This window comes from Lutra lutra, chromosome 7 (genome assembly GCF_902655055.1).
Source record: "Lutra lutra chromosome 7, mLutLut1.2, whole genome shotgun sequence".
Taxonomy (NCBI): Eukaryota; Metazoa; Chordata; class Mammalia; order Carnivora; family Mustelidae; genus Lutra; species Lutra lutra.
The window spans coordinates 54,622,796-54,644,454 of NC_062284.1; the positions used below are offsets into that span (position 1 = coordinate 54,622,796).

General features: G+C 43.8%; 1 protein-coding gene across 4 annotated transcripts in view; it reads right to left on the bottom strand.

Annotated features, from left to right (window-relative positions):
• Positions 1–244: 244 nt before the first annotated feature.
• Positions 245–21,659, bottom strand: part of SCG5 (secretogranin V) — a 50,834-nt gene continuing 29,419 nt past the window's right edge. The window contains exons 3-6 of one of the 4 annotated variants that reach the window (XM_047737468.1): positions 15,795–15,944; positions 11,840–11,949; positions 4,443–4,496; positions 245–819 (exon numbers count right to left, since the gene is read on the bottom strand). In XM_047737468.1, the coding sequence (XP_047593424.1) occupies positions 724–819; positions 4,443–4,496; positions 11,840–11,949; positions 15,795–15,944 (410 nt within the window). In that variant the 3' untranslated portion in view covers positions 245–723. The other 3 variants (XM_047737465.1, XM_047737467.1, XM_047737464.1) reach the window with 3 other exon arrangements.

The following is a 21,659-nucleotide window of genomic DNA, read 5'->3' on the forward strand; positions in this document are numbered from 1 at the left end:
GAACAGACACAATAACTCAAAGTCAAAGACCTCTGTCACCAAGTACTGACAAGTACCGGTTCCAGCTTTTCACGGAAGCCAGGAGTCTCGGTCCCGCCATCTGTAAAATGGAGTCATGGTGCCAGCCCCCATTTACTTCACAGTATGAGTGTTCAGACCAGATAAGATCGTATCTGGGAGTTTGTTCTAGTAAGCAAATAAATTGTTTTTATAATGATCTAAATAAAAAAGCTTCCCACACCAGTGCTCACATACACATTTATTAAGATGTAGCCAAGTGAAATGTGTCTGCTCCTCCTCTTGAGTGCAGTCTCCTTTACTGACGTGTAATGATGCCCAAGGGCCGGGGGAACTACATAATCTAAATCAAATGCCAGCTTTTCACAGACTCGGCCAAAAGAGTGGCCCAAAACACCATTTAAACTGCAAGAACTCCAAGGACATTTCATTCATAGTCTTTCTTTTCACTGTTGGTGATACAGACACTTTAATTTTAATGCCCACGACAGATCCACATTTAAAAAGAATAAGCTCTTCTTCTAATTTAGTAGAAAGCGGAGCTGTCTGCGTGAAGGACAATGCAATATCAAAATACAGCTGCTTCTCATCCGTACTAGTCTAGATTAGAAACATGCTGCCGTTCACAGGGGCTCTAATCACACGTGCACATAAGCCATACCAAGGGCTAACAGGCGGTGTGGGTTTCTACCCAGCATCTTCACTTTATTCTGGGTCCTTATCCTCTTCGGAAAAATGGGGGACCGACTTCTTGGCGACCACATTGTCCAGTCTCTGTCCTTGTAGGTATGGATTGACACTCTGAAAAAAAAATATGGTTTGGTATTATACGTGAACGTCAGATAGAGACATCTCACAAAAGACGTGAGTGAGAATTGCTTCTGGCCTATTGGGTTAGAAACAAGGGAACAATGGTACCTAGGGAACAATGGGGGCTACCTAGTGATTACTCCAATACATCTACAATACCTCAGCGTCTGACAGATGTGTCTAACTGTGTCCTTCACGCAACCGAGTTCCTTATCACATACAATATGTCTCGCTCCTGCTTCTTGGCACAAAGATTTGGCATGAACCAGCTAATAAGTTCTCACTACTTAGATGCCAAGCCCCATTCAAAATAACATTATTATTCTATGGCCTTCTTTAGTGGGAGAGAGCATAGGTAACGCATTAAATTAGAAGAACATTCTAAAGAAGACGACAGATCAGAAACAAGCCGGAATTAGGGTCTGCAGACTGGTCATAGGACATCCCGTTGCTGTACTGGTTCTTGTGCGCCAATATTCCACCCCAAGAGGACTCAGCAGTGGCCCAAGCAATCACTTCCACCTTCCCTCAGTCAAGTTCTAAAGCTAAAGAAAAGAAGTAAGCTATACACAAGGTGCCTTTATTTTTGACTAAAGACTTCATAGTCTGAAATCTTTCATCTGTTGCTTCTCTGAATGAGTCAAGGTTTTTCCAGTCCTCCTCTAATACATATCTATTTTTTGAGGTTTGGATGTGAACTAGTAATTGGAGCTTTACAACATAGTATTTAGCAAGCAGAAAGAATTTCAGAAGTTTTGGAAGATATTTGTTTATTGAAGTCACCTTCCGGTAACTGAACAATAATATAAGGAAGAAGCAACGGTTGCAAACGGTCAGCAATCCCAAGTCCCCGTGAATGAAGGGTGGCCGTTCACAGGTGGGTCTCTCTTGCCAATGGGACCTTGTCTGCCTTGGCTCTTCTGAAGGGTGAGCAGGTCATTCTCCAAAAGGAATGGACCCTTATTTGTAAATGTCTTCCCACATTCTCACAGCTAAAGCCATGCATCATGAAAGGCCCTACTCACCCAGCAGAAATGCATTACAAACAAGCTGAGATTTACAAAGCGTGGGATGTCTTCAAATCTGAGAAAGGATATGTCACCAAAACACAGTACTTTGCTGGGAAGGCATCTTTAAAATACTTAAAATAACGAAAATACTTTTTTATAGCAGCAATGGTCCGCTAGAATGGCCTGGCTTACTCCTGAGAGTTATGTAAGAACCTCCGGGTAGATGAAGCAAGTGGAGACTGGAAAAGTGTACTCAACACCGTGAATGTCTTCATTGTTTTTTGGTAATAATATTTATTCTGAAAATTCCAAGATATTAAAAAGGGCATGAGATTTTCATATTTATCAAGTATGGGAATAAAATGTTGATAAACCCTTTAAATAAGATCAGTAGTAGATTTCAAATATTAACAGAGACATCTTAACATGAGTTTGCAAAGGTGACCGTTTTTTTGTATAAAGGGGAATTGACCTTTTCCTCATGAAGCAACTCGGAATTTAACTGGGTTTGAGTGAATCCAGAAAGTTACATAAAACCCACTGAGGGGTCTGTTGTAACTCCAGGGAGGATACCTCTTGGGAAAGGGACTTTCACAGGAGGAAGTCCTTCTCCTAGACCCAGAAAATGACAAATATTGGAGGGCAGGGGAAGTAAATTAATGAGTTAGCAAAGGGAGCAATCACTTGAGCTTTTTTGATAAATGTTCATTAGTACTGAATCCTATACATAAGAGGAATAATATTAATGATACTTGATCCTCTGAAGAAATCAAGACACTTATATATTTGTCTTCTCTCCTGGGTGAGAGAAACTGGCTAGGTTACAGAGAGATCGTTCTTTCTATTTCCTAACTGGAAGAACCACTAGGATCAGATGTTTGATCTTGATGTCCCTTGGAAATCACTGGAGAAGGCCTTGGTGATTGGTGCACTTGAGGAGGTGAGTAAATTCTTTAGTTAAGTGGAAACATCACCTGAGGCTTTCAATGAGGTGGAAGTATCACCTGAAGCAAGTTCTGTTACCCCATGGGTCCTGAGAGGGTCAGGATTTATGGCATGGCCACGAGTTTTTGTTACTGTCTGAGAATAGGAAGAACTTGATACCACTGGGTCAAAATGACCCTTATTTTCATAAATTCTGAGCCTTTCCTATGTGGAGGAAGTTGAGGCCAAAGTACAATCCTTTATAACATGTGTCCTAGCCAGAATTCTGAGTTTTGGTAATCACGGGTCTCATGGAAAAACTACCTAAATCCTGACCCACGGTCATTAACCAAGTCAGGGCAAAAGGAATGGTGAGCCAGGAAATAGAGACAATTAAAGCTTCATGCTAAGTTATTCATTTTGGGTTGGTCATTGGTCTTATTTGGAAATGTTCTTGTTGTGCCACGGGGAGATATTCAAGCCGTCCTACTGGTAAATTATGTGTATTCTGAGCTCCTGAATTAGAATTTCTTGATGTTCTCTCAAGACCACAATATACCCTTTGGACCCTCTCTGCCACCACTGGCCATCGGAAACTGTGATCACCAAGAAAAACCCCTAATAACCCTATGAACTCTTGGGAAGAAGATCTGTCAATTAATGTTACAACCAGAAAATCGACACCTCCTCATGCACCCCGACCGGATCCAGCAAAACCATGCAGGACGGCCACAACTACCACTGTCCAGATTCCCAGATGTTGCCAGGATCCAGGCACTTGCTGTTCCAAAAAAACAGTCAGTGGCCTTGGGTCTACGGCTTGGTTTGTGTATCTAACATGTTACTCTCTGGTAGCACTATGCCATGGAAAAACAGATCTTGAACTTTCTCCTCCACCTGATCAGAAGAAGGCAGGGGACCAGGCACTTCTGTCCATGAGGGCACCAGTGGATTATCAGAACAGACACTGACCACTGATTCAGTCTCCAGGACATAAAATGCACTGGGAACTCAGAGCAAACTTGACCGTCAGCTCTACAAGAGGCAACACCACAGCAGCTCGATGGGCAACACCCAGACCGACGTGCCACTCTGGGCAGCCCCAAGATGGTAAATACCTAAGCCTGCCAGCAAATTCACCAGCCAGCAAGCAAATACGGCAGATCTCATGGACTGGACATCAGTCTGGCCAGGCGAAGAAAAAGGTATGCAGGAGGAATGAGGTTTGATCATCTCATCTTTTGCCCCTACATTCCTTCAGAATTACTGCCTGGAGCTTGCAGTGCAGCAAGCGCTTCCTTGTTCCTGTCTTGTGTTTTTATATAATTGGTGCAGATGTGTGAGCAGTTGCCCCCAGCAGCCGAGAGCCCCTCTGGGGACAGACACCCTCATGGGCTCCCTGAATTCCCACAACCCAGGGGCTGGATGCAATCCACATTTCGCAAATGCAATGGAGGTGGCGAGATCACCAGCAAGGAGGGCTCCTCGAGGAACCATGTGCTAAATCGTGGGCAAGCCAACGCAGGAGGCAAGGGCATGGACCTTGCTCTCCGGGACCCCAGTCGTGCCCTCCCAGGATGGCACATGAAAGGCTTCAGCTATTTTCCAACAACAGAGAATGAGTTACACTCTGGGAAAGCTCCAGGTGTCCCACCCATAGTCCAGCCAGCCACACGTTACCCTCCGCTTTCGTGTCTGTCCTCCCTTCATCTTCTCATAAAGGAGTTTCTTGTTCTAGAATGGGGAGAAAAAGAAGACACAAATGCACAAGTATGGATCAAATTTGGTGAACGTCTATTTTAGAAGCAATACTGGTGTGTCCCCCTGGATATTTGCATACACATATTTTGGAAACAAAGCTAGATGAAAGGAATGTCGTGTCAGAAAGATAGACCACAAGAGAAAAGCTGGTGGTTGTGTAGCTTTTAATAAAGTTCTTTGCAATGCCCCGAGGCACCCCAGTGTCACCAACAATCATATAAACAGGAAAATACGACATTCTAAAACACACGGGGCACGGGAAACTCAACTCCTCAGTTTGAACAGCCTTTGTTTAAAACAGTTTTATCTCATTTTGCTTTTGTATCCAACTCCCTTTTTATGAGCCGTACACATAAACTGTTCTCTAGAGGAGTGTCTGACTATTAATAACAATCCTCTATGTAAATAAAGGAGACATTCTGACTTCGACGACCTTTCCTCCTGTGGCTTCAGTCAGTGTGTGCCCCCAGTCAAGACAATCGGAAAACCATTTGGTCTATAACATTTTTAATAGAGTGAACCTTTTAAAAACTGCCAAAAAACTTCTTGGCAGGAGGAAAGCGATGTTGGGGGAAAAAAAAAACAGGCTCTGTTACCACAGTTTGTATAAGTGTTTCCACATATTGCTGTATTTCAAACACATAGTGGGCTTAAATGAGCTCTAGAATATCAGACACATGCTCCGCAGATTTTTCTTCTACTGAAATTATAAAAGACAGAACACTTAATCTGAAGGCAGAACGGGAGAAGGGCCATTGGGGGGACATATTTGTGTTGTTTTTTTAATTGGATTTTTTTCATCAGAAGGGAAATAATGTATAAAAGAGATGATTCATCTTACTCTAAATAAAATATACTGACTTTTTTTTTTTTTTTAAAGAGATGACAGCGTTCTGTTAAGGAACAAGTTTTTACAATGCTTCTATCCTCTGAACTGTTTGGATATAGTGTCTTTTTTTTTTTTTTAATGGGAGATTTGGAAATGAAAATGACAAATGCCAAGAATGAGCTTCATAATTTTCATGTTCATTAAAATCTACCCCACCCGCAATTTACAATATGTATCTCTTGCCCAGCCTCAACTATGCAGGGAGATGGTGCCAGGGAGTGAAGGGGCCTCTGCTGCTGGAAAGGCCAGTACTGGCTGCAGCCTTGGTCTCCCGCTCACTTGGGGAACTGGTCAATCTAATACTGGAAGGGAGAAAAGGCAGACGTGCAGATCACACCCTCGAAGAATGAGCACATCGCCGTGAGGCTCATTCTTGTCGTCTGCAGTTGCCTTTCCGGGGACGTAACCACTCCTGTTGCACAGAGAACGTCTGGGAGCCTGTGCCAAGGCTGTGGGGGTGGGAGGTGGGGTGGGAGACTGGGGGCGAGGACAGAGGCTCTTCCTGTGTCTCATCAGGGTCCGGGGCCTGAGTGCGTGGGAGGGCATGCGGCCTGGAGCCAGGAGGGTGGGTGGGGCAGCCCCTCTGCCGGGCCTAAGCTCCACTGCGCCACCAGCAGGGCAAAGGCAGCGTCCTTGTTGTTCATCTCCTTTAGAAGGTCCTGGGGCAGATGATACCCATGAAGAGACTTCCTTCTAAAAGAAGTGCAAGAAGTCTAGCAAGCCTTCCTCTCAGAGATGGTCCCTGGGTTTGCCTAAGAGCCAGGGTTAGGATTAGCTGGGATGAAGCTTTCCCACGCGTGCATGGAAGGGCCTGGGGCATTCCTGACTAGCTCTGCTATTGAATGGTTTGGAAGGTGAAGACTGGCAGCGCTCAGCCCCCTCCCCTGACACCCGTTCCTTGTAGGTGGGGTGGGGTTGGGGGAGTGGTGAGCCTGTTTTCCACATGAGTTGCAGGTTCAAGTTCACAAAAAGGGCTTTCCATTGTCCCATCAAGATTCTGGACAACTGCCCAGATCTTGGTTTCAAATTCCATTCCTAAATGGAACCAGGGACACTTCTCCAAGGTCTGATTCCAGGGCTAAGGCAGGGAAAGTTCGAGGATCAATGAAGCTAGAATACCTAATTGTGCCATAAAGTAAGAACATGCTCAGAAAGTGGTGAGTCACGTCAAAAGGACAGAGAAGCCAGCTAGGAGACTCCCACTAGCTAAATCTAGGACAGTCTGAACACCAAAATAAGTAATAATAGGAATCCACGAATCCATGTTGATAATAAATAAATTTTTAAATACATAAATGAATAAATAGGGGAGGAGGGGAGACCCTTGCTTAGAGCAGAATGCCCACCAATAAATGTAGAATGAGTAACAGAGTTGAAAAATCACCATTTGACAACTACCATGATTCTGGCGGGTATCATAAATGGAGACTAAAATTGTTGACTGCAAGGTTCCATGGGGAGAGAACATGTATACAGTCTGAAAGTATCTCCTGACAGATTATTAATTTTAAGGGGGAAAAATAGTAATTTTACACTTGAGAAACCTGGCCGACATCACTTAGACTAGGTCACTACCAAATCTGGGACAAAGTGGCATCACGTGTCTTCTGATGTCTTCTGACGTCAGCAATTATCACAGAAAGGCATAACTCAAGGCTAATCATATGGAGACATGAGGAAAACCCCAAGTGTAGAGGGTGCAACTCTTCAGCCAGGCTGAGATCCTGAAAGACAAAGAAAGGCAGAGAGGGTCCTTGTTGCCCCACTTCTTTTTTGGCTCAGGCTCTGGCCGTGATCAACTGCTTCTGGGAGGAAGCGACCCTATTCACCCCAGCAGGCTGATGAAAAGCTATGAAAAACACTTGGAAAGGAGAAACATTGGCTTTTCAAGAGAACCCTTTCCTGAGTAGCGGTGAGCAATTTCTGGGTGAAGGAGGGGGTGACTGCTACCTACGGTGGCCAGTCTTTGGGCATAGCCCCTTGACACTGGGAGCACACACACTGTCAAAAAGGTAGTCGATCCTAGACAGGACTCGATGAGACCTCTGTGAAGGGCGCATTATGAGCCATGAGCCATGAAAGATAAGAGACCAGTTGTTTTGTTTTTTAAGATTCTATTTGTTCATTAGGCACAAGCAGGGGGAGAGGCAGAGGGAGAGGGAGAAGCAGGCTCCCCACTGAGCAGGGGGCCCGATGTGGGACTCGACCCCAGGATCTTGGGATCATGACCTGAGCTGAAGGTAGACATTTAACCATCTTGGCACCCCAAGGAATCAGTTTTTAAAGGACTCTAGGAGTCAGGCAGTCCAGTTCGAACCCAGCTCTGTTGGTCATCAGCTCTGTGCTGTTGGGCAGGCTACCCATGCCCCCTAAGCCTGGATTTTCTCATCTGTAAAATGGGAGTGATCGGGATGGGCAGATTGAATGAGATAATTCATGTACAGTATTTAGCACAATGTCTGGCACACAGTAGGTGCTCAATAAATATTACTATTCACCACCATACAATAAAATGCAATGACTATTACTCTTCGTCTTCATTCCCATCATTGAACAGAGGGCCTGGAAGGCATGTGATGTGCATTTGTCCAATGTGTCTTGATGCATTAACAAAGAAAGTAATGCAGGAAACAAGACAGACGCTGATGTTTATAATATGTGAATCACTGCTAAAGACCTAGCTGAGCTCTAGCTAATGTCAGAAACAGGCAAATGTTATTAGCATATAAGGAATCGCAGTGTTGTGTGCCATTTTCTTGTGCAAGAACATTACTTTGTTAACTTACAATCCCCTGGAGCTTAGGACAAGCTTGAGACCATCATTCTATATAAACGGTGAGGAAGGTCTCGCAACCCCAGTGTAGAAAAGCAAGACATGCAGTAGCTCCCCTTTATCCACGGTTCTGCTTTCCAGGCTTTAAGTTACCCATGGTCAACCACGGTCTGGAAGCAGATGATCCTCCTTCTGACATGCAGTCAGATATCAGTGTTACATCACAATGCCTACATTATTCATCACAAGAAGGGTGGCATAGGTACAATAAAGATATTTCGGGAGAGATCACATTCATATAACTTTGATTGCAGTATATCGGGATAATTGCTCAACTTTATGATTAATTACTGTTGTTAATTTCCTACTGTGCCTGATTAATAAATTCAACTTAATCGTGTATATAAAGGAAAACACACTATATGTAGGGTTTGGTACTATCTGCAGTTTCAGCAATCACTGGGTGTCTTGGAACAAATCCCCCTTGATTAAGGGAAGACTACTGTACTCAATTCATACTTCCATGTGAAGATCAAGCAAATCAGGGCACCTGGGTGGCTCAGTCGGTTAAGCATATGCCTTCGGCTTAGGTCATGATCCCAAGGTCCTGGGATCAAGTCCCACATTGGGCTCTCTGTTCAGTGGAGAGCCTGCTTCCCCTTTGCCTGCTGCTCCAACTGCTTCTGCTCTCGCTCTCTCTCTGACAAATAAATAAAATCTTAAACAACAACAAAAAACAAATCAAGCAAATTATGTTTCACTGCCAGGTGGTACTGAGAAAATAAATGAGAAAAACTTAAGTTTAAATAAACACATAATTACAAATGATAAAAGTGTGTCATCCATGGTCATCAATCTGGTCATCAATCTGTAATACCAGTCTGTCCTGGTTTTCAAGAAGAGGCAACTAAAGTTCTCAAGAGAGAAGTTTCCATCTCTCCTGCTTCCTCAGAAGGGCTCTCTGACCTCGCTCACACTTTTCTCAGTCTCTTTTCTGCTTCCTTTTGCTCATTTCCATTCTTTTGCCTTCAGCTTCCTCGCAGGCTATTGTACAGTTGGCCGTGCGAGGCCTCCCTCTTGGATATTCCTCTGCCCTTCTCCTCCCCCTTTGCCAGTAATTGCACGTGGTGCTCATGAGACGGCCAGAACATGAAGCTGGACAGCGTGCCATTGGGCTCATTGTGATTTCATCTCAACCACGCAGCGGTAAGTTCGTGGAAGACCAGCTCCATGTCTCGAAGACTATTGTATATCAAGCATCTAGCACAACACCTGGAACAAAGCAGGCTCCGTATCTTCCACTTGTAATTTGCTGAATCTTGCCCTTGCTTCTGTTGGCCACACTTTGCCTCTCTGTTATGAAGTCCTTCTCAGGGCTCCTCTGTACTCTCCTACTTTTCCCCACCTTCTCTGCTCCCTTCATTCCCTCCTACCTCCCTCTCTTCTTCACTCCATCCTTTAAAAACTTCCCTCAGAGGAAAAGTTCATGCTGTCTATCTCCAGTAAACTTGACATAGCTCTTCTTTCCTCCTGCTATATTTACACCATATACCATTCTAGCCAGCTCCCCAGCCGCCTTTGAAATGTCATAGGTTCTTATCACATGGGGGAGGTTCACTTGAATCCATTATATCCATGGCCTTCGTAGCTGCAATGACTTCATATATTTTTTTCTTGCCTTTAGTCTGTTCTTTCTCTATTGCATCTTTCCACATGCCCCCAGAATAACCTCTTTCATAGACTTTCATGAGTTCAGTCTCCTATTCAAGAACTTGTAGATGTTTGCCTGTATTAGTCAACATGTTCAAATTCTACTAGGAGGCCTCAGAATGGCTTCACAAACAAGTCTCCCTAACAGAACCGCTTATGAAAAAGAAGAGAAATAGAATTAATGCATTTTGGAAGAAGCAAAATTAAAGCTGCTGTGGTGTTTTCAGATGGGAAATGTGTCCAGGTCAAGTGTAAAGGGAATCAATTCAATGCAACCTTAAAACGAGGTAATGAAAAAATGAAAGTGAATGTTCATGGGGAGAGACATCTCTCTCTAAAACAGTCTAAAAGGAAGGGAGGGATTTTAGTCCTAAGACTACAATGGTCTTCGTCATGTAGGAAGCAAGGTCAGCGGCAGCCATGAACTTAGCAGGGACGGAAAACTCTAGAAACGCTTAGGCAGGGATATCTGCTCATCCATTCATGCCGTAGATGTACTGAGCAGCTACTTCTACATGAATTAACACTCCTTAGTGTTTTCCCACTTTTCCCACAGGGCTTTTGCCTTTGATTACATAGGCCCGACCACAGGAGCACAGCTATATCGCCAGTCCATTGTGATCTCGTTGCACTCATTCTCTGAGCCTGTTTGGATCTTCTTGAATCCTGACTCCGGTCACTCAATGTTCTCCCTTCCAAATCTGGGTCACCCCTTGAGAAGCTGATAAGTACGTGTTCTATATTTTCTATTACAAACATTTTCTAAAGATGCAGAGTGGGGTAGGGCCATGACATGCGGGATACCACGTGAAGTCTCTCTCCCTATTGATGAGGATTCCTTCCCAAGCTCCCTTTGGGTGAGGTTCTCTTGCCGAGCGATCCTGCCTCTCTTCACCTATTCCAAGAGGAGATCATGAAAGATCTCATCAAGTAGTTTGCTGAGATCCAAATGCACCACATTCACTCCATCTCGCTCGTCAAACTGACAAGTAAATGAATGACACTGGCGAGTAGAAGAATATAGTCAGATTGACAAAACTTGTTTTTTACAACCGTACGCCAAATGGTGATGATTTCTCTTTCCAAGGGCCTACAATTTCTTTAATGGACAGTTAAGAGACTCTTGCCTAGTACTGACAGCAAGTTCACTGCTCTGCATTTGGAATTTTTCTTCTCTTTCCAAAGAGCAGAATTACATACGTCTGTTTCTAAGTTTCGGGTTTTTGGTTTTTTTTTTTTTAAGATTTATTTATTTTAGAGAGAGAGAGAGCATGAGTGGGAGAAGCAGAGGAAGAGGGACAGAAACTCAAGCAGACTCCACACTGAGCACAGAGCCTGATGCAGGGCTTGATCTTACCACCCTGAGATCACAATTTGAGCTGAAACCAAGAGTTGGACACTCAACCAACTGAGCAACCCAGGTGCCCCTGTTTCTAAGCCTCTGACGTCATTTTTTCTCGGTCCTGCAGAGATCGTCTCCCTCAGTCTGGAGAGAGAATTTGCAAATTTTCTCAGTATCCTTTTCTTTCTTTCTTTCTTTCTTTCTTTCTTTCTTTCTTACTTTCTTTCTTTCTTTTTTTTTACAAAAATCCCCCCCAAAAACAAACCAACTTATATACTTCCTACATGACTTTTGTGAAACCCTGGCAAGACTTTAGGATGTGTTATGACACAGGCTGTGGAGGAGGTCAGAGTCGAAGTCTCTGGAGACTACAGCTGCTGAGATGGGTTCAGGTCCTGACTCGTGGGACAGGTAGGCATCTTGCATTCTAGACATGTGTGTGTTTTGGTAATAACCTAAATTCCCTCTCAACCAGAGATTCCTGAAAAATCAGCTTCTAAACAACCTTTCTTCTCTCACCCCACCCACATTGCTCATTCCCGCCATCAGCACCTTCAGAATGCAAGAGTGGAAGATCTACTAGTCATTGAGATTGGACTCACCCACTTGCCCAAGCCTGGATAGTCGTGTTCTGGATCAAAGAGGTGCTGGTGCAGCTGAAATTCTCGACTGAACTCTGCTGTGTCGGGGGTGTTCTCTAGACATCCATCATCTACTACAAACAACAAAAGGCTTTTGAGGAATGGCCAAGGCATCTATTGTTATTCTAAGAGTGAATTTATTAAAAACAACTAGACATCCAAAGGTCAGCATCTGTCCACATCAGTCACTCTGGAATTTGCTCATCCCAAACCCTCATTCCTCCTCCCACCTGTGGCAGAGACTGGTTGGCTACTCACCAAACCCACTTCCCTTTCCCCCTCGGCACAGCTAATTTCCCAGCCTTGCCTGGCAGGCAGGTGGAGTCATATGCCTGAGTTTGTGCCAGTGGAATGTGGACAGAAGTGAGGTATTCAGCTTCCAGGCCTGGCCCATAAAAACCTCCTATGTGATCCCATTTCCTGCCCACCTCCCCACAACCCCACTTGCTGCTCTGCTCGCTACATGCTGCTGGCCAGGGCAACTGTGACTGTCACATGTCAAGAGGAAAGATGGCACTTTGGGGTTGACAAACCATCCATCCCTGTAACACCCTCACCCACCTCTAGTAGGATGTCACATGGGTGAGAAATAGCCTTCTGTTGTGTTACCACTATCATTCTTATCTGTTAAAGAGCAAATAGTTCCTTAACTGGTATATTTCCATTCCACATGACTTGGTGGTGTTTTCTCCTAGGTGAGCTCTTCAGAAACAATTTCAGCTTCTTGGAGAAAGCACCTTATATAAGAATGACGCCATCACCAGACAGAATTGAGGTGTGTTATGGTGGTGATGGCATAAGCTTTGAGTCAGACAGACCAGAGCTCAGGGCTCCTATCCTAGCTCATAAGGGACAGATGGTCTTCATTCCATGGGAAGATTAACTTTGTCTCTCTAAACCCATGTAACCATCTTCGAGAAGGGCAGAATCCAGGACTTGCCTTACTGGGTAGCTGTGAGGAAAGTAGATGGTCACACACAGAACACCTCGCACATAATAGGTTCCCTCTGCTTTAGTTCCCTTCCCACCATCTCTTTTTAAATGGGAATTGATACTCTGAACCGTTCTTCAAAATAAATCATGTCTTTCAATCAAACCCAAGAAAGGTTATCCCACTTGGCTGGTGCTGTGACCTCAGCCCTACCATTACAAGACACGCTGCTCTAAGATTAAGTCCTTTTTTTACAGTATCAAATGTGTTTTTAGACAATAGCTTCAAAGCGGAGGGTGGGCAGAGGAGGGAGAGTGAATTTTGTGATGGGCCGGTGGGCGGGGAGAAAAAAGAAGAGTCCTTTTGCAAAGGGATAATGAGGCATCGAAGTGAATGCTGAAAGGAGTCAGACCAGCCAAAGAGTCCAGTCTCTTGGGATTGCTCTGAAGCCTTCTAGCAGCCTGAAGCACCCACTGTCTTCATAGCAAGAAGCTCTCATGGGAGTCATTAGGTTTGAACAAAACCCCTAACATGGCACCCCACTTGTCATGGGTCTGCTTATCTAACTTATTCATCTACAGCAATTACCATGTAGGAAGGAGACAGCCAATCCCGAGAGTTCAGGCCGTCTGCAGATGGCAGCTTAACAACTTTTCATAATTGTTTCTCCAGGATTTCTAAGTGGCCCACATTGAGACGTAGAGATATAGCCCTGCTCGGGGAATGGCGGTATTTTGGGGCCTGCAAACGTGCCCTGGGATTCACATCCTATGTCTGAAGATGCACTCTCTGCAGTCAGCTGCTCTGTCCAGGGTGGCCAGACCGTGATTCAGAAGAGAGCATGGCAGGGGAGGGGGAAGCCAAGATTGTATTCTTGGATTGCTCAACTGTGCAGTGTCATGATTCTCACTGAGGCTATCTCAAGCAATCTCCTACCAATAATGTCGAAATTTACCTAGCAATTTCCTTTCTAGAATGAAAATGATGGTCAAACAAGGGGTGAGAAACATGTTTGTTTGGTGGCCAGACAGCAAAGAAAAATGGCAGGTAATGTGCGGCGAGAAAGGGTCTGGGGACTGTCACCTGACCTGGCTGCATCAGGACCCCTGGACTGCCCCATCTCAGCTCCTGCGTGCATGAAACTAGGGCTTGATTACAGGGATCTGGACTTTCTCCTTTCCCAGGGCAGCCTGGAACCGCATCTACGTTTTCGAAGGCACTCTATCTTCATTTTACCGATGAGGACACTGAGGCGCGGGAAGCAGGCTCGCATACTAGAGTTAGGACTAGACCTCAGATCTCTCGGCTCAGACTGTCCCATCTCCTACAGCAGTGGTTCTCAGACTGCAGTATGTGCCCAAATTGCAGGGAAGGAGGCTTAGAACACAGGTTTCCGGGGCCTACCCCAGGAGTCTCTGACTCAGCAGATCCGGGGGAAAGCCTGGAAATCTGCATTTCCACCAGTTTCCAGGTGATACTGATGCCGCCGGAAACCTGGGACCACACTTTAAGAACTACTGTACTGTATTATATCTAATCAGTTTAACCAAATCTCCATGGGGACTGTTGCTCTTCAAATTCTGAACTAGTATTTCCTCCGACCCATCCCAAACCCTGCAAGCACGTAAAAAGTGGCTGCAGGGATTGGCTGTGTGCGGTGATTCAGGTTTTCCCACAAGCGGCCCTGTATTCCCACCTTGGCTAGGATGCATCCAGCAAGTCTGGCTGCCCCACAGGCTCTGTGCCCCATAGAACACAGATGCCTACCCTACGTGAGAGGACGAGTATCTTTCAGGGAAAGCCTCTTTCAGAGAAAGCCTGCGTTGTGTTTAAGAACATCTGAGGGGCCAAAACTGTCAGAGTTTTCAGAGCAGGACACTTCATGGTGGTTGAAGACACAGTCCTGAATCAGGGAGACCTGGGTTTGAGTCTCGGCTCAGCTACTTGCTAAGTAGGTAAGCTTGGACAGGCTATGCTCTAAGCTTCAGTTTCCATATATGCAAAGTAGGGATAATAAGTACCAACTATTGTTATTGTAGGCTTAGGGGAAAAAACTATTCTGGTGCTGGAAGTTAACACAAGCCCAACGGGAACAATGCATTATTCACTAGCGGTAAAATTAATTGTAATCAGGATGCCATTTAATGAGCCTTTACTTTGTGCGAGGTGTTCTGCTGAGTGCTTAACGTGGATCATTTCATTTAATTCCCACAACAACACTCATTTTGCCAATGAGGAAACTGGTGTGTAAATCGGTCGATTAGCTTGTTCAAGGTCACATATCTTGACTCGGGGTTTGAATTCAGGTAGCCTGGGTTTAGAGCCACTACTCTTAACCACCAAGGTTAACTGCTTGAAGGCCCATGTAAGGGTAGTCCACTCACCATTCATTCTCTCTGGCATCACAGAATAGGAAAGTGGGAGGGAGACACAAGCAGCAAAGAAAAGTTTCAAGCTTCTTCCTTAACCAACTTATCATCTTCCTGGACCCACTGTCTCTCATGCCACCCCCTTGACCCCGAAGGAATATTTCAGGATAGATGCTGTTTATGACATGGTTAAAATGTCAATTGTCAAAGGCAGTAAGGAAAACGATGGACATGGATAATCCGTAAACTGGTAAGTTCTAAGGACACTCAATGTGGGCAGCAGCTGTATTACAGAAAAGGCAAAAAGAAGAAAATCTCTCTCCATTTTTATTAAAAGAGTCACAAGTGCAGAAAAAAGCATCAATTCCTAAGGAGGGAGAGAGAATGAAGGTAAAACTTTGGCAAGGGAGTCTTACGTGGGTGTATCTAACCGCCAGAAAGCACTGAGGGTTCTAGAAAAATTTCCCTTTCCAATCTACCTACAAATACATGGGTGGGTGGGGGGGTCCTTGGAATAGAAATACTATTTCTAAGAGTATTTGTAGTGGATGTTAGAATTTTCAATTTCTTCCCAAAGACTCTACCTTCCTTGAGAACCCTAGGGCATGGCCATTACCTGTTTTTCCAATAGGACAGGGATTTGGAGGGTCTGGGTAGCCTTGATCTTCGCTGAAGTCCTTAGGAATGTTGTCACCAGTCAACTCTGCCACAATGTTTGGGATGTTGCCAAAGGGACCCAAGTGCTGAAGACCTTCATGAGCTCCACCTGCCAGGGAATCAGAGTGGGTCACTTGAGTGCAGTGAAATTCATTTCAAATAATATGTACCCAGGCAAAGCACTGTGATCTATACTGTGGAAAGAGAATAAGAAATTGAATAGTTTCTGCCGTTTAGGGTTTAAAACTTTAGTTGTGGAGATAGACACATGCCTCACACGCACCGTTTCCACACAAGGCACATTAGATACATGCCCGAGTAGAAACGTTAATACAGCATCTTGGGAGCATGGTGGAGGGAGAGTTTCATTTGGCTGATAGGATGGGGAAGGCTTCTTGGACCAGTTAGAACTCAGGTGGCACCTGGGGGGCAGGGTAGGGGAAGAGACAGGGAGGTAACTGTAGTCAGGCATGAGAATAGGATGAAAAACAACACATTTCCAAAAAAAAAAAAAAAAAAAAGAAAGGAAAAAAAGAGGCGTGTGGGTGGCTCAGTCAGTTAAGCGTCTGCTTCAGCTCAGGTCATGGTCCCAGAGTCCTGGGATGGAGCTCCACATTGTGCTTGGCAGGGAACCTGCTTCTCCCTTCCCTCTGCCTGTCTCTCTCCATCAGATAAATACATAAGATCTTTAAAAGGAAGGAAGGAAGGAAGGACATAAATCACTGTCTTCTTACAATTCTAGAACAACCACTTAAAACTCAGTATATTTACTTCAATCCTTTCTCCTCTGCATTTTTTTTCTCTGCATTTTTTTAAAGATTTTATTTATTTATATGACAGACAGAGATCACAAGTAGGCGGAGAGGCAGGTGGGGGGGGGAAGCAGACTCCCCACCGAGCAGAGAGCCCGATGCGGGGCTCGATCCCAGGACCCTGGGATCACAACCCGAGCCGAAGGCAGAGGCTTAACCCACTGAGCCACCCAGGCGCCCCTATGGTCTTATTTTTAATGTCTTTGATTTTAAAGTCAGCTCAGTCAAATATATTTCCGTGTGTTTATTTATTAGCTTTAATTTCTTTTTTTTTAAGATTTTATTTATTTATTTGAAAGAGAGAGAGAGGGAAAGCACAGAGGGAGAGTGACAGGGAGAAGCAGGCTCTCTGCTGTTCAGGGAGCTTGATGAAGGGCTTGATCCCAGGACCCTAGGATCATGACCTGAGCCAAAGGTAGACACTTAGAGGACTGAGCCACCCAGGTGCCCTGTACTAGCTTTAATTTCTTTATGCAAGTTGTCTGTTTATACTTTTGGAATTTGAATGTTTCCCTTATCCATTTGCATGAACACTTTACACAGTAAAGATAACAAAACTCTGGCTATTACATCTTCTGCAACCACATTCCCATTTCCTCTGACTTGGAATTCCAGTTGTTACAGCAATATTTTGCAAACGTAAGTTTTTAATATTTATGTAGTCATATGTGCTCTTGTTATTCCCCTTTGTGATTTCTTTTTGTCTTTCTAAATTTACAAAATTGTTGACGTTTTAGGAGTACTACCAACATTTGGATATTTTAGTGGGGTTTTTTTTTTTGGTGCATGTAAAATAACCAATTATTCCACCAGCATTAGTTAAGTAATCCTGTCCTTCCTATTCAGGAATCTTACTCTACCTGCATCACAGCAAACTCTTGGAATGAATTCCTATCTAATAATTGTATTGGGATATAGCTTTCTTAATGCACAACGTGCACCTTATACATGAAGGGCCAAATCAAAATCAGAAGGTGCCTTGATTAGTGTGCATGAATTTAGAGTCAACATCAGGCTATGATAGCCACACTTTCAGGAGAAGGCTCCATAGCTCAGGGGTTAGAGCACTCGTCTTATATAATAGCTACATGCCCACCTCCACAGGACAGCCTTGCCAATAAGCTATATTATTTAAGTCCAGCTGGATGAGGCACCCTTCTCCCTGGATGAACTGTGTCAAGGTTATTGCTCTGACACCTGCTTTTTTTGCTTTTTTGACTGAACCAGCTCCCTCTGGGAGTGACACATTTTTTTTTTCCCCTTTGGAAATATTAATGTACTCAGTAGGATTATGGTTAGATCTTAGTGTCCTGGGAATCACGTTGTCTTTGAAGTAATTTTGTTATCAGTCTGTCTTAATTTATTACACCAGATTAAAGTTGATCCTTAAAAGGGTAATTGTAGTTCCTTCGATTTCAAACTCCTCTAGCTCCCAAAACATAGACATCATCAAGTGGCTAGGTTGTCTCATTTACTTTTACATTATATTTCATTGCTTTGTAATGGGAGTGAGTAGCCTGCAAAATTTCTGCATTAAAAAGGTATTATTTTTGGAAAATATCCATGTGAATATTTAAAATAATGTATAATTTTATATCTGTCATAATCTAACACAATCTGATGGTTTAATCCTATCCTAATTTGATAGTTATGTGTTAAAATCTATTGCTACCAATAAGTCTCTCAACCTCTTATTCCTCACTGTTTTTGCTTTAGCATTTTGATGCTATGAGAATTGCCATGTTCGAGAGTATAAATTCCTCATTTTAATTGTGCTATTAATGGCTATTGAGTAAAAATGAAAATTGACAAATCATATTTCTTCCATTAGCACCACCACTCCTCATTCTGTTGTTTTGCTTGGTAAATCTTTGATCATCCTTCCATTTGCAACTTTATGTATCTTTCTGATGGTTTTTCCAATTCCTCCTGTGGTGCCCTGCCTTCAGAGACACTGGAGGGATTCCTATTTCTTATCCCACACTAACCAAGAGGGTGGAAAGGTGAAACAGACAGATCAGCGCCCTTGGTATTGATACATTTGAAACTTTGTACAATCTTGGCAATGTGGTCACCACTGTGTTTGCTAAAGGGCACGCTCTCTGCTCTCTGGTGTGTCAATACATGTCTCAACTTTTGAAAGCACCGTAGCCTTAAGTGCCAGGAATTATCCAACTTGGCTTAAGGGAGAATGCATGTCTTCTTAATGCTCCATTAGTAATTAATGAAGGAAGCAAACACAGTTTCCTTTATGGAGGGCCTGCCAAGGCTCTGTTTACCTCTGTGCACCAGTGCCATTAAAATGAATGTAACACTTGTTAAGGGGAGCAGATGTTTCTTACCATCTGATACCTTATAACACAGGCTCTTTTAAAAACTACATTTGATGACCTCAAATTGAGAAACATGGAGGTAGGAGCTGTGGGAGATACATGGAAATAACAAATGCTATCCTTTGCTCTCCAGGAGCTTGAATTTTATAGACAAGAAAACACATATAGGAAATAATTAGGAAATGATATATTTGAGTATGCAACCAAATGCTAGTTATCGGGTTCATTATGTTTAGATTATGTTCAATTTATCCCACCTAAAGCCAACTCAACCAAAATGTTGCGATGTTATGGAATCTCTTTGTTCTAAGGGGTCTCAGTCTCAACCAAACACAGATTTTAAAAATCATTAATCAATCACTTTTTAAAAAATATGTCTGAAGCACATACCACATATCAAGACCTGGACTAAGAGCTAAAACCAGGTAAATGGGGGTTTCCGAGTTTACAATCTGCAAAACATGCATGGAGAAGAATACACTTGCAGTGCAGAGCTGGAATGCACTTCTAATGTAACTGGGATACAGCAAGATGTCACAGGCATGAGGGAAGAAACCTCTAACCCAGATGTGCAACACGGAGGACTTCCTGCAGGAAGCAACATACCAGTGATTATGTTAGGTGCTGTGGAAAACAAATGTAAAAGACATGGCTCCTGCTCTCTAATGGTTCTTCATTCTAGATGGTTCTTCAAGGCTAACACAATAAGCCAGTGGTATATGATAAGATAAATTCTCTGACATAATTCATTATGGTACAGACTGTAAATGATATAGAAATTCAGGAAACAGAGAGCTTTCCCAGAAAACATCCGTGAAAGAGATGACCCTTGAGTTGGACTCATCAAAGACAGGATCCATCATTACAGGTGACAAAGGAAGAACCACAAGTGAGAGCACAGAGGTAGGTGTAAGTAAGGAATGTTTGAGTATCTGTGAGGAGCACTATTGGGGAACGGGGAGCTAGGAAAAGGGGAGAAGGCCAGTGGCAAGCAGACAAGTATGAATTAACATAGTAATAAATGGCAACCAAACTTTCTGGGCAGGAGAGCAATGTAATAATTGCATGTTACACAGAATGTTAATTTCGCAACAATTTAAAGCCCTTGTTCCCACTTAAGAATGCATATCAGAGGGGTGCCTGGGTGGCTCAGTGGGTTAAGCCTCTGCCTTCAGCTCAGGTCATGATCTCAGGGTCCTGGGTCAAGCCCCACATCGGGCTCTGCTCAGCCTGTTCAATTCCTCTCTCTCTGCCTGCCTCTCTGCCTACTGTGATCTGTCAAATAAACAAAATCTTAAAAAGAAAAAGGAGGCATATCAGAAAATTCCAATGCCCCCCTAGTCCAGAGCCACTGTATCCAAGTGTCCTTCTAAAGACTGCAATACGAAGACAGACTGGAAGAAGTTGAAGAAGTCCTGCTATAAGGCTACTGCTGAAACTCAGGGGTGGAGCAAGGAGGACTGGGGTTGGGGTAGTCATGACATGAGTAGAAAGAAGAGAGATTTCAAACAGTGCACAAGGGGAAGATAAGTCAAAGCCCCTGAGGTCTCCAAAGCATAAAGGCCCCCTGAGTAGGGAAAATAATGCCTTTGGTAAAGACAGAATCTTTCACTGCAGCTTTAAGATTATTTCAGGCAATTAATTAATTCTATCCTGTGATGATGCTTTATTTATCTGTTTCCCTCACAGCCCTACCTCTCCACAAATGTCTCTAGAACAAAGAGAAAATATTCAATTCTGGCCAAATAGGTTTTAGGCTCAGTTTTGCTTATATAAACTTTGCTTTCTTTAATGCAGTTGGTACCGCGCAGATGTTTATGCTCAAGCTCTAGGCCACGGGCGGGTTTTCTTCGCACTGTTATGGCAGTGAAGTGTCAGTCAGTGGTAGTGTTCAGAGGCAATGGAAGCGGGGAGCGGGGAGGGAGGGGAAGAAGACCGAGGTTTGTGCCGTCCAGGCCAGAGCTCTTGGCTCTGTACTGAAATCCTCCATAACAATCTGTTGAGGCACCTTCCCACATCTGGGGGGACTTCTCTAAGAGCGTTCAGCTCTTTTTTGCATTCCCACCCCCGACCTGTGCTTGGATTCTCCCTCCTCTGCATGTCCTGTTTAAATCGGTAAATCTGTTATTTCAGTTGGCCATCTGCTCAACCTCTGTTCTCGCTTTGCCATCCATGGGCTCGGGCAGTCTCAACATGGCGGCTCCCAGCGAGAGTCCTAAGGGCCACCAGCTGGGCCGGTACCTCCAATACTCATTCACCCGGGAAAGGGCACTAGCTTTTCTGGTTAACTTAAAACTCTCTTAGTGATTTTGAAGATCAGTTGGCAGTATCTAATAAATGAAAATTACCTATTGACCCAAAAACTTTTGCTTGGCTTCAGTCATGGGGATTTTGTGGTATCAGCTGAGTTGTTTAGTTGTTTAGTTATATAGTGAGTAAATCACTGGAATGACGCCTTGTCTTGACGTCATTTGACTCTCTTATATGTAGTGCACTTAAAAGAAAAAAAAAGAATGAATCGGGTATTATAATTTAATGTAATTAAATTATGATGATATTTCACATCTCTCTTTCCTGGAGAATGTGGTTTCCCATATAGTACACACATCTCTGAAGCATCCCCTTTAACATCAAGATTCATTTATTTAACCATTTTAAAGGAAAATTTTCATGATGAAT